The sequence below is a fragment of the Physeter macrocephalus genome, chromosome 11 (assembly GCF_002837175.3).
Source record: "Physeter macrocephalus isolate SW-GA chromosome 11, ASM283717v5, whole genome shotgun sequence".
Lineage (NCBI taxonomy): Eukaryota > Metazoa > Chordata > Mammalia > Artiodactyla > Physeteridae > Physeter > Physeter macrocephalus.
The window spans coordinates 151,508,872-151,522,352 of NC_041224.1; the positions used below are offsets into that span (position 1 = coordinate 151,508,872).

At 37.5% G+C, this 13,481-nt stretch overlaps 1 protein-coding gene across 4 annotated transcripts in view; it reads left to right on the forward strand.

The window, feature by feature from the left end:
* Positions 1 to 13,481, forward strand: part of PCNX1 (pecanex 1) — a 180,571-nt gene that overhangs the window by 30,768 nt on the left and 136,322 nt on the right. For all 4 annotated transcript variants that reach the window (XM_024118367.1, XM_028496107.2, XM_024118370.2 and 1 more), the window contains exon 2: positions 10,811 to 11,019. In XM_024118367.1, the coding sequence (XP_023974135.1) occupies positions 10,811 to 11,019 (209 nt within the window). The remainder of the gene's footprint in view (positions 1 to 10,810; positions 11,020 to 13,481) is intronic.

Sequence of the window (13,481 nt, forward strand, 5' to 3'; positions counted from 1 at the left end):
CCTTTCAAAATATTACTGCTTATTGACAATACACCTGGCCCCTCAAGAGCTCGGACGGAGATGTACAATGAGATTTTTTTTTTTTTTATGTTTGCTAACACTATCCATTCTGTAGCCCATGAATCAAGAAGTAATTTTGGGCACTTCCTTGGTGACCCAGTGGCTAAGATCCACGCTCCCAATGCAAGGGGCCCGGGTTCAATCCCTGGTTATGGAACTAGATCCCACATGCTGCAATTAAGAGTTCACATGTTGCAACTAAAGATCCTGCATGCCGCAACTAAAGATCCTGCATGCTGCAACTAAAGATCCCGCATGCCACAACTAAAGATCCCCCACGCTGCAGTGAAGATCCCATGTGCCCCAACTGAGACCCGGCACAGCCAAATAAATAAGTAAGTAAATAAATATTTTTTTTTAAAAGGAGTAATTTTGACTTTCAAGTCTCATTTAAGAAATACATTTCTTAAGGCCATAGTTGCCATAGATAGTGATTTCTCTGGATCTGGGCAAAGTAAATTGAAAACCTTCTGGAAAGTATTCACCATTCTTGATGCCATTAAGAACATTTGTGATTCATGGGAGGGGGTCAAAATAGTGAACATTAACAGGAATTTGGAAGAAGTTGATTCCAACCCTCATGGATGACTTTGAGGGGTTCTGGACTTCAGTGGAGGAAGTAACTGCAGTTGTTGTGGAAATACCAGAGAATTAGGATTAGAAGTAGAGCCTGAAGATGTGACTGAATTGCTGCCATCTCATGATTAAAAAAATTTTTTTTTTTTTGGCCACACCATGCTGTATGTAGGATCTTAGTTCCCTGACCAGGGATCGAACCCACGCCCCCTGCAGTGGAAACATGGAGTCTTAACCACTGGACTGCCAGGGAAGTCCCTCACGATAAAATTTTAACAGATGAGGAGTTGCTTCTGTTTTTTTTTTTTTTTTTTTTTTTTTGAAGAGTTGCTTCTTAATGGATGAGGAAAGAAAGTGATTTGTTGAGATGGAAACTACTCCTGGTGAAGATGCTGTGAACGTTTTTGAAATGACAAAGGATTTAGAATACTACAAAAACTTAGTTGATAAAGCAGTGGTAGGGTTTGAGAGGATTGACTTTAATTTTGAAAGATGTTCGAGTGTGGGTAAAATGCTATCAAACAGTGTTGCATGCTACACAGAAATCATCCATGAGAGGAAGATTCAGTCGATGTGGCAACCTTCATTGCTGTCTTATTTTAAGAAATGGCCACACCCACCCCAGCCTTCAGCATCCACGACCCTGATCAGTCAGCAGCCATCAGCATGGAGGCAAAACCCTTGACCAGCAAAAGAGTATGATTCACTGAAGGCTCAGATGATGTAGCATTTTTAGCAAAAATATACGTGACTCGCTTTATTGCAGTGGTCTGGATCCACACCCACGATATCTCAGAGGTATGCCTGTATAAGGCTAGATTCACCCTGACTCCCCAACAATTAACCCTCAGCAAAGAAAGAATTACCATATTATCTGAGTCGTTACAAAGTCTTTTATATTACCTGCTGCTTGCTCAGTTACTTTTTTCACCCAGTTGCTTTTTTGTGTTTTCAACATGTTTTTTTTTGTTAAAGTCCTAAAAAACTTAACATATCAATAGGTATAGTAACTATTACTAGGGTTATAGCTTAATAATTTGCAAGTATTGAATGTCATAATAACTAAAGATAAAACAATATGTTACTCAGTTATGGAGATAGTAATATGCATTATGATGTGAATGGAAAAGGAACAGTTGTCCTAATGAAATGCAAATGGATATTTGTTATAAACAGAATTTCCAGTAACAGCATCATGTACTTTTTTTTTTTTTTAAAGTAAATTTATTTATTTATTTATCTTTGGCTGCGTTGGGTCTTTGTTTCTGCGCGAGGGCTTTCTCCCGTTGCGGTGAGCGGGGGCCACTCTTCATGGCGGTGCGCGGGCCTCTCACTGTCGCGGCCTCTTCTGTTGTGGAGCACAGGCTCCAGACGCGCAGGCTCAGTAGCTGTGGCTCACGGGCCCAGCCGCTCCACGGCATGTGGGATCTTCCCAGACCAGGGCTCGAACCCGTGTCCCCTGCATCGGCAGGCAGACTCTCAACCACTGCGCCACCAGGGAAGCCCCCAGCATCATGTACTTTTAAAAAGTCTTGTAACTTAAATGACATATACCAAAATGATGATGATGTGCTATGTAAGCCTATGTTAAATAACTCATGATGGCTTCTGTGAGGAAGCTCTGTTGCTAAAGGTATGTAAATGTAAATGAATTGAACAAAATTGTTTTATGAAATAGGGTAGAAATATAGTATATCTAAATATATTTTATAGAACATTTTAACCGTAAAGACGTTGACTTTCACCAAAATTTACAGATTCAGATTGTCTAAAAGCCTTTTCTTTCCTTTTTGGGAAAATTAAAAGTATAGGAAAATTCCTATAAAGTATAGGAGATAACTTTAGTCCATCAGTATACATCCTTGCTTTTATTTCTTAGGACTCTTATTCCCTCCCTTATTTTTCACATTTGTGCCCTGACTTCTCATTTATGTTTTATATATGCCTATCCTGCCTATCTTTAGCTCCTAACACATATTATTGGTGATGAGTCGTATGTACTATATTACTTTGGTCTCTTTGCAGCTTGTTAATATGTATTTTTGAATGTTGCTTTCCTACAAAGAACATTCTACTGTAGATAAAAATGTAAATACAAATATATGTTTTAGAGTGATATAAAATGCAAATATAAACATAAAAATATCTAGTATTTTTAATGATTATATTTGTATTAAAATAGTATGTAGATAAAATTCACACTTCTGCAGAAATATGGATAGGCTCAAGTTCCAGTAGTCACTTGTAAACCAGTGCCTTTGGGGAAAATGTATTCTGAGTTTGTTCAAGGTTCTCAGCTGGCCTGCTGAAATCAATTTGACTCCCTATGTAGTTGGAATTCTAGGAAGTTATATTTTGGGTTTTTTTCCTGTGGGCAAGTATGCCTGAATCCTGACATTGGGAGTAGTTTCTTTTTCTTCTGCAGCCCGTCCTCTGAAAGGAGGTATTTACCTGCAGTGCTTATCATCAACCCCCGAAGGGGGGCTGTGACAAGGGCCGAATCCCTAGAGTTAGGGTTGTGACGCAAGGGCTTTCCTAAGTCCTTTGGGGGCAGCCTGCATACGAAAACCCTAAGGTTTAAAAACAGTCCTTTTCGTTCTGATCCAACCTCTTTCTTTACCCCTAATTAATAGTCATTGTCTACAATTTATGGGCAATATTTGGTTACTAAGACCTTCTCCCTCCCTTTTCCCCCAACATTCTCTCTGTTGGCCAGAAATGAAAGGGGGTACAGATATGGAACTGAATTCTGCACTTTGCAGGAATTAGCTTATGCATTTATCTTTTTTGTGAATAAGCCAGAAGGGATTTTTCATCTGGATGAGGAAGTACAGGTGTTCCCACAGCTTCAGGTATACCAGTAGAAAAGCTAGAACCCAGGGCCAATTGGCTATCTCGGTATAGCTGTATGAAGACTGGTTCTTAATTCTTTGCCCGGTTGGCCATTTGTGCCCAGCAGAATAGCCATAGGCCTGATGCTTTTGGGGGTAGACTGTGGAAGGAAGGCAGTACCCTTGTTATCGCTGTCTAGTTTTTCTTCTGAAAAAGTTTTAAGAAAAGTTAGTCTGGATGTTATTGATGGATGGAATTTATAATTTAGGACAGGATTAGTATCTGTGGCTCACTGTCCCATCCCCAGGGCATAAGGCATACTGCTTTCAAATTCTGCTAATTTTTGTTTTCATTTACCAGATTTTTTTGGCTATCATTTTATTTTTACTTCCTTTTCTATTACATGTTGGCAGAGCAGACAGGACTTTAAAGCTAAGAAAAATTTAAGTTCAGTTTTTCTGTCTAAATATCTCAGTGATTGTTTATGTTGTAGCTCGGTAAAAGCACCAACTACCTTGGTAGTTGGCAGCATTCAGTGATCCCAAACCACACAAGGAGAGAAGCTTGGACTTAAAAGGAATAATCTGAATGAATTTAGTGTTTTGAACTTGGAAGCAAAACTGTTACCCAGTTTTTTCTTATAGCTGGATATCGAACTATGGTTTATCGTAAGGCAACAAAGAAAGGCCTCAGGGGAATGACAGTTGTATTTATTAATTACAAATTTATGGCTAAACATTTTGAGGAAAAGTATCTAATTAAAGGAGATGTGTAGAAACGTGGCATTCTTTCTATCTGTTTTGAAAGGCTGACCTAAATTTGTTTTTTCACTTCTACGATTCTGTTTTGTTTTTCTTTTCTTTTGGCTGTGCCACATGGCTTGTGGGATCTTAGCTCCCCAACCAGGCATTGAACGCAGCCCTCAGCTGTGGGAGCATGGAGTCCTAACCAGGGAAGTCCCTTCTACGATTCTCTTAACAGTTAATATACTATTTTAGAGACAGTGAGGTTCAGTCTTCGTTTTTGCGTCGGAAGTTTTCCTTCATAGTACAGAGAGACCCTCTGCCCCTCGGCCCTAGTTAGTTTCTTTTCATGAAAGTTTCTCAAATAGTTTCTGAAAGCCATTGTTTTTCTCATTTTTCCAGTGATTTCTGTGGAACCAGTGGACTTTTCCATGATAATCCCAAACCAATGCTTTCTGTGTAAATTGATAGACTTTCTCCCTGAAAGGGAAGGGCAATTACTGGCCTATGTTTGCTAGCAGTTACTTTGCTTCATAGTTGGATGAAACTGGGGATGTTGGTGATTATAGATTTGTACTTGGCATATATGAGGGGGAAGTGCTTGATGATCTTTTGTTTGGTGATGATATCTTACTGGTGAGAGAAGAAAGTAGACTTTGATTTAGAGCAGGTGTCAATAAACTACGGCCCATGTAGTTTTTGTATGGCCCATGAGCAAAGTAAGGATGGTTTTAACAGTTTTTAGTGGTTGGAAAAAAATCAAAAGAAGAGTAATACTTCATGCTATGTAAAAATTAAATGAATTTCAAATTTCAGTGTCTACAAAGTGTCCATAGAGTTTTATTGGAAAACACCATGTTCATGTATGCTGCCTATAGCTGCTTTCAGACTACAACAGCAGAGTTGAGTGGTTATGACAGAGCATATGACCTGCAAACTGTGAAATATTTTTGTTTCAAAGAGAAAAAGTCTGCCAACCCCTGATTTAGAGTCAATTAGGTATCATGATGAAGAGCAAGGACTCTGGAGCCAAACTGCTCCTTAACGTCTCATTCTGAGACCTTGAGCAAGTTACATACCTCTTTGTGTCTCAGTTTCTAAATTTGTAAAATGAGAAGAATGATAGTGCTGACTTCATGAGGTGATCGTGAGGGTTAAATGAGTTAATGTACATAAAGCACTTAGAAACATGCCTAGCACGTGGTGTTCACTAAGTGTTAGATGTTAGTTGATACCTAAGTATGTTAGTTGGCACTAAGTATTGTAACATGAACTGGAAAAGATGCAGTGAAATCAGTTCTAATTGAGAACAGCTACAAATATATTAAGGAAGGATACGCATTTGTTAACAGTATGCTTCAGATCTCGACTCAGTGGTGTAGAAAATAGAGAAAATTAAGATTCCACCACAAAGCATAGACAGTGAACATAATGTCTTTACATTGCTGCACAATGAAATGAGCATTGTATAAAAGATAGCTTTCCTACATGCAGTGTGCCTGCCATAGGGGAGAATTATTCCCTTGAGTTTTGAAATAAAATGTAAGATAAGATAAATGTAAGATGAATTTACTTCAGTGGCACTGTTAATTCTGGTATGACCATTTCTGTGATTCCAAGTGGCTTTCTCAAGAGTCCTATCAGAAATATACTTGGCGTCTTGAATAGCTTGAACCTATCACTCCTGGCTGAAATAACATAACTTTTTAATGTTCAGGATAAACTGTCAGAATTTAAGAAGTGGTGTAAATGGCTCAGTCTCCTAGCTTGTTTCTCAACATTTGACTTTCTTTCCTCACCAGAGAGAAAAGAGTGAAACATTTGTCCATCTAACTTTTAAAATTGTAGTAAAAAACACGTAACATAAAATTTACCTTTTTAACACATATTTTTTTTTTTTTTTTGTGGTATGCGGGCCTCCCTCCGCTGCGGCCTCTCCCGTTGCGGAGCACAGGCTCCGGACGCGCAGGCTCAGCGGCCATGGCTCACGGGCCTAGCCGCTCCGCGGCATGCGGGATCCTCCCAGACCGGGGCGCGAACCCGGTTCCCCTGCATCGGCAGGCGGACGCGCAACCACTGCGCCACCAGGGAAGCCCACCATTTTAACACATTTTTAAATGTTCTGTTCAGTAGTGTTAAGTATATTTACATTGTTGTGGAATGGATTTCCAGGACCTTTTCATTCTGCAAAACTGAAACTCTATACCCATTAAACAACTCTTCACTCTCTCTCCCACCAGCCCATGGCAGCCATCATTCTGCTTTCTATTTCTATGAATTTGACTACTTTAGATACCTCATATAAGTGGAATCATCCAGTATTTTGCCTTTTTGTTACTGGCTTATTTCACTTAGCATACTGTTCTCAAGGTTCATCCATGCAGCAGCATGCGACAGTTCATTCCTTTTAATGCTGAATAATGCATCATACATATTGACCACATTTTGTTTATCTGTTCATCCATTCATAGACACTGCATTGCTTCCATCTCTTGGCTATTGTGCATAATGCTGCTGTGTACATGAATGTCCAGATATCTTTTCGAGATCTGCAGTTTATTCAAGATTCGATTTATTCTTTTGAATAAATACCCAGAAGTGGAATTGCTAGATCATATGATAATTCTATTTTTAATATTTTTGAGGAACCACCATACTGTTTTCATAGAGGCTGCATCATTTTTCTTTCCCACCAACAGGGTACAGAGGTTCCAATTTCTCCACACCCATGCCAAACACTTGTTATTTTCTGTCCTTTTTTTTTTTTTTTTCTGGTTAATTGATAGTAGCCATCCTAATGGGTATGTGGTAGTATTTAATTGTAGTTTTCATTTACATTTCTATTCATCCAACTTCTAAGAGGGATGATCTTATGTAAAGTAACAGTTCTTAGTAAGGAGGCTTACTACAATTTGGGGGGGGCTATGTTTGATCTGAATATCTAGAGCTCTCTGACAGCTGTTAACATTCCTGCCATTCAGGGATGTATAATTGAGAGTTAAGATTTTTTTTTTAACTTCTTGCAAATAAGGAGTAAGGTGACAAATGGCCTTGATGTGGAACTTGACCTATTGATAAGGCATCCATTAATGAGAAGAATGTAGATCATGTCTTTGTAAAAGATGAAAGCTAATATACTCTTTTTCTAATATGAAAACCTTTTTATCACTATTAAAATTTTAGCTCTTTTTTCTAACTATAAAAGAAATACATGCTTATTACCAAAAAATCAAGAAAATACAGTAAAACGTAAGTTTACATTTGGAATACAACACATATGTACAGTTAATGTTGCTGCATGTAGCTGTAGTTTTTACTGTTATATTCCATTGGTAACTAGTCTGCCATTTTCCATTTTCCTGTTGATTTTCAATTGAGGTTCCCCCCCCGCCCCGCCACCATTTTTTGGTAAAAGTCTTATGCTGCAAGTGTAAGAGTTTCTTTCATTTTTATGCTTATGAGAGAAATTGCTGGATCTTGGGTGATGTATCTGTCAATTTATATTTCTACTAGCAGTTTATAAGAGGTCTGGTGGTCCATACTTAATTTTGTCTGATTTCTTAATTTTTGTTCATTAAGATGGGTGTTAATGATATATTGTTGAGGTTTTACATTGTATTTTGCTCATTACTGATGAAGTTGAACATGTTTTCATGTTGTTTTTATTGGCTATTTATATTTTTCTGTGTAAGTTCGGTCTATTGTCCTTTATTTTCATTGGTCTGCCTCTTTGTTATTGATTTTGAAGGAATTCTTTATATTTATTCTTTATATAATGTACATATTATATATATACACATACATATATAAATATATACATATTCCTATATACAGTGATACATGTTTTTAAATTAATTAATTAATTTCATGGAAAGTCATTTTATTTTAAATACAGCAGTGTGTACATGTCAATCCCAAACTCCCAATCTATCCCTCCACCCCACTCTTCCCCCCTGGTAACCATAAATTCGTTTTCTAAGTCTGTGAGTTTGTTTCCGTTTTGTAAGTAGGTTCATTTGTATCATTTTTTTTTTTTAGATTCAGCATATAAGTGATATCATATGATATTTGTCTTTCTCTGTCTGACTTCACTTAGTACGATAATCTCCAGGTCCACCCATGTTGCTGCAAACGGTATTATTTCATTCTTTTTAACGGCTGAGTAATACTGTATATATGTACAATATTACTTGTATATATGTACCACATCTTTATCCATTCATCTGTCGATGGACATTTAGGTTGCTTCTATGTCTTGGCTATTGTAAACAGTGCTGCAGTGAACATTGGGGTGCATGTATTTTTCCGAAGCATGGTTTTCTGCAGATATATGCTCAGGAGTGGGATTGCTGGATCATACGGTAGCTCTGTTTTTAGTCCGGAAATGAGGGTGTTGAACTAAATGATCTCCAAGAATTCCAGTTCTTAAGTGAACATATCATATGGAAATCAGCATCATGCAGAACTTCTATAAATATTCTAAGCAGTATATGTGTTTGTATGTATTTATGTGCGTGTTTACTTTGAAATTTTTTGTCAATTGTGTGTGTGTGTTTCTGTTTGGAAAAAGTTTTTCAGGGAACTTTTTTTGCAATGAATGTTAGATTTATTAAAGCTGTAAATTAACAGAATTTTAAACTCAACTCTTTACAAATTGAACACATTTTAACAATCATTTTTAAGAGATTTGGTTTTTTCATGTAGCTTAAGATACCTTGAATTTAAATTGCATTTATAAATTTAGTATTTATTTTAAGTAAATTATGTAAATTATGTAACAAATCTTTTGGAGTACTTAACTCTTCTAAACCTGATATTTATGGATTTTGTAAGATTTTAAATACATTTTATAAGCCTAGATCTGTTATTCAATGACATTTTAAATTGAAATCACCAGTGTAATTTTTTAGATACACTAATATGAAGGGCTTCTTAATCTAAGCATTTAAAAATACCAAATAGGACTTCCCTGGTGGTGCAGTGGTTAAGCATCCACCTGCCAGTTCAGGGGGCACAGGTTCGATCCCTGGTCTGGGAAGATCCCACATGCCGCGGAGCAGCTAAGCCCGTGTGCCGCAACTACTGAGCTTGTGCTCTAGAGCCCGCGAACCACAACTACTGAAGTCTGTGCGCCTAGAGCCCGTGCTCCGCAACAAGAGAAGCCACCACAATGAGAAGCCTGCACACCACAACGAAGAGTAGGCCCCGCTCGTCACAACTAGAGAAAGCCTGCGTGCAGCAACGAAGACCCAACGCAGCCAAAAATAAATAAAATTTAAAAATAAAAATAAAAATACCAAATATTTACCTATTATGCCTGCACTCAACCCAAAAGTATTAAACTTTAGGCTTGATTTACTTTCTTTTCCCACCTCCCAGTTCCAACCCACACTGTTTCCCTCTCTCTACCTCCCAAATAACTGTCTTATTTTTTAAACTTTTATCATATCTGTCTTTGAAACCTCCCTGGTTCATTAGAACCTTTTCAATTTCACCTTCTCAAGCAATTTGAGGGTATCTTTCCAAGTAAATTTAGAGCCATGTTCTCAGATTACTGAGGTGGAACCTTATGAAAATGTGTGAAATCTAGAGCTGTAAACACCTGGGATGATTTTTTTCTCATGAAAAGGGGCATAACTTGAGCCTAGTTTTATAGGCTCTGCTAGCAGTGACTCTGAGTCATGCCTTCCAAGTGGGGTGTTCGCCAGCCTGCCGGCCCCGGACTCATGTCCACATCACTGAATCCTCAGATATGATGGGTGTGCAGTCCCCACGCCCAGGATGCTTCTGACTTATTTCAATAAATCTATTTATTGCTTGATTCTATTCTGTATTCTTTTATTCGTTTTATTTGGCAGGTTACAATTTTTCAGTATTTTAAGCATTTAAGTATTTTAAAATAAAACATTTGGATTTTGAATGTGCCCCATGTCTTATCTGGTTTTATAGTCATAGTTCTAAGGTTGTTCTCATAACAGTTTTAACTTGGGATTTTCTAGAACACAAAGAAAGTTTATATCCTAAAAAAAAGTTACAGGGAGCACATAAACAGGGATTATATGTACTTGGATCACAACCCTGTCTTATTCACATATTATATAATGTGATACCTTAACTCTCTACTTGTATTATAAGCTTTTTGGCATGGACTCCAGTGGACATGTATTGTAAGCCACATATGTAATTTAAAATTTTTCTAGTAGCTACATTAAAAATAAAAGTAAGAGATGAAATTAACTTTAATAATAGATTTTATTTAACCCAATATAATCTAAATATATTTCAATGTGTAATCATTATAAAAATTGAGATATTTTGCATTCTTTTTTTCATACTGAATTTTCAAAATCCAGTGTTATTTTATTCTTAGTGCACATCTCAATTCAGGCTAACCACATTTCAAGCACTCAATAGCCACATGTAACAAGTGGCTACTATACTGGGTGGTGCAGCCTTATACTTTTACAACTTAGTGCTAGGAACACAATTGTTGCTTTGTGTGAGAATGTGTGTGTTTATTAGTTTAGTTACAGATTTCTCTAATTGAATAAAGTATAAAATATTTTAAAATTCCTATCTTTATTTTCTTTCTCTTTAAGGCCCTTCCTTCTTCCATGATTATAGTAGCAGTCTATTGTCCTGTGATAGCTGCTGTTTTCATTGTTCTGAAGATGGTCAACTATCGACTCCACAGAGCACTTGATGCTGGAGAGATTGTAGATAGGAACACAAATGATTTCACAGATCAGCGAGCCAGAGCTGAGCAAGGCAACTGTTCAACAAGGAGAAAAGACAGCAATGGCCCAAGGTAAGGAAACCCATGCCACTCAGTTTGTAATGATGTACAGTGATGCATGTGTACAATGGTGTGATTATTGTGTCATGCCTGTTCTGTTTACCTGGTTTTAAGGCAGTGGTAGATCTTACCACTATTGATACAATGACAAGTGTGATTGTCACATTGGACCACAGCAAAGCTGACTGGCTATCTAGGGATAAATCAGTATCCTTGGCCTTGTTAATAAATAACATGTTAGAACAATAATAGTCTTAATAGTGTAATTATTATTCATACCAAAGACCAAAGCCAATGGAAAACAGGTTAAAGAAATAAAAAAACATGGCTTTATAAATCTAAGCATTTATTTATTTATTTATTTTTGCGGTACGCGGGCCTCTCATCGTTGTGGCCCCTCCCGTTGCGGAGCACAGGCTCCAGACGCGCAGGCTCAGCGGCCATGGCTCACGGGCCCAGCCGCTCCGCGGCATGTGGGATCTTCCCGGACCGGGGCACGAACCCGTGTCCCCTGCATCGGCAGGTGGACTCTCAACCACTGCGCCACCAGGGAAGCCCTAAGCATTTACTTTTATACATGTAAATAAAATGTGTATATATATCTTAAGCAAACTGTGCTAATATTTTACTTGACACTTATAATCTACAGTTTTCATTTTATCCATTGTAAATTGTTTTCAATTTTATATTCTCACCTTAGAAACTTAGCTGTTCCTTCCCTAGATCTTAGCATGACTGACTTCCTAGGGTTCAACTCTGTGTAGCTGTCACCCCTTCCTGGAAGCTTTCCTGGAGCCTGTCTCAGCTAAAATATTCCCCCTACTGCCCTCAGTCACATTCTATCCCATTACCTTGGCCTCACCTACTTTCGCTTTCTGACAGAGGGATTTAGTTATCATAGTCAAAAGGTTATAGTGACTTTATAGAAATAATAGGTGTCCCTAATATAACTTTTAAACAGTTGCTAATGAGCACTTGACATTTTAAAGCTCATACAGTCCTCAAAAACAATTCTGTGAGATGGTTGCTGTTATTATCCCTGATTTGCAGACGTGGAAAGTAAGATGAGAAAGATCAAATAATCTAGGCTGTCAAGCTCTGGAGGCGAGGCCATGCTTTTAACCACTATGCCATGTTTCCAGTCAGTATAATATGAAATATTTCAGGTTCAAGATATAAATAATATCACTAAAAGTGGGTACTCAATATCTATTAAGACAGGTAATGTTTCTGTATATTCTCCAGTGCACTGAAAGCCTTTATCCTTTTTCAGTTACATTTTACTCCATCCCTAACATGATTACCCTGTTTGTTCATTGTATTTTACCTTATAATAATTTTGTTAATAGCATAAATCACTATCTGAAATTATCTTATTTAATCATTTGTTTGCATTTATAAGTTTTTTGAAGGCAGGGCCTTGTTTTTCTTACAAACGATTATATTCCCAGGTTCTAGAACAGTGTCTTGCACCGATAGGTACTCAGGAAATATTTTGAACTACTGAAAATATTTTTTCTGTAATAGTATTTTTTGTTTGTTTCTTTTTTATTTATACAACAGGTTCTTATCAGTGTATACATGTCAATTCCAATCGCCCAATTCAGCACATCACCATCCCCACTCACCCTGTGGTTTAACCCCCTTGGTGTCCATACGTTTGTTCTCTACATCTGTGTCTCAACTTCTGCCCTGCAAACCGGCTCATCTGTACCATTTTTCTAGGTTCCACATACATGCGTTAATATACGATATTTGTTTTTCTCTTTCTGACTTACTTCACTCTGCATGACAGTCTCTAGATCCATCCAAGACTCAACAAATGACTCAATTTCCTTCGTTTTTATGGCTGAGTAATATTCCATTGTATATATGTACCACATCTTCCTTATCCATTCGTCTGTCGATGGGCATTTAGGTTGCTTCCATGACCTGGCTATTGTAAATAGTGCTGCAATGAACATTGGGGTGCATGTGTCTATTTGAATTATGGTTTTCTCTGGGTATATGCCCAGTAGTGGGATTGCTGGATCATATGGTAATTCTATTTTTAGCTTTTTAAGAAACCTCCATACTGTTCTCCATAGTCGTTGTATCAATTTACATTGCCACCAACAGTGCAAGAGGGTTCCCTTTTCTCCACACCCTCTCCAGCATTTGTTGTTTGTAGATTTTCTGATGATGCCCATTCTAACTGGTGTGAGGTGATATCTCATTGTAGTTTTGATTTGCATTTCTCTAATAATTAGTGATGTTGAGCAGCTTTTCATGTGTTTCTTGGCCACCTGTGTGTCTTCTTTGGAGAAGTGTCTATTTAGGTGTTCTGCCCATTTTTGGATTGGGTTGTTTGTTTCTTTAATATTGAGCTGCATGAGCAGTTTATATATTTTAGAGATTAATCCTTTGTCTGTTGATTCATTTGCAAATATTTTCTCCCATTCTGAGGGTTGTCTTTTCGTCTTGTTTATGGTTTC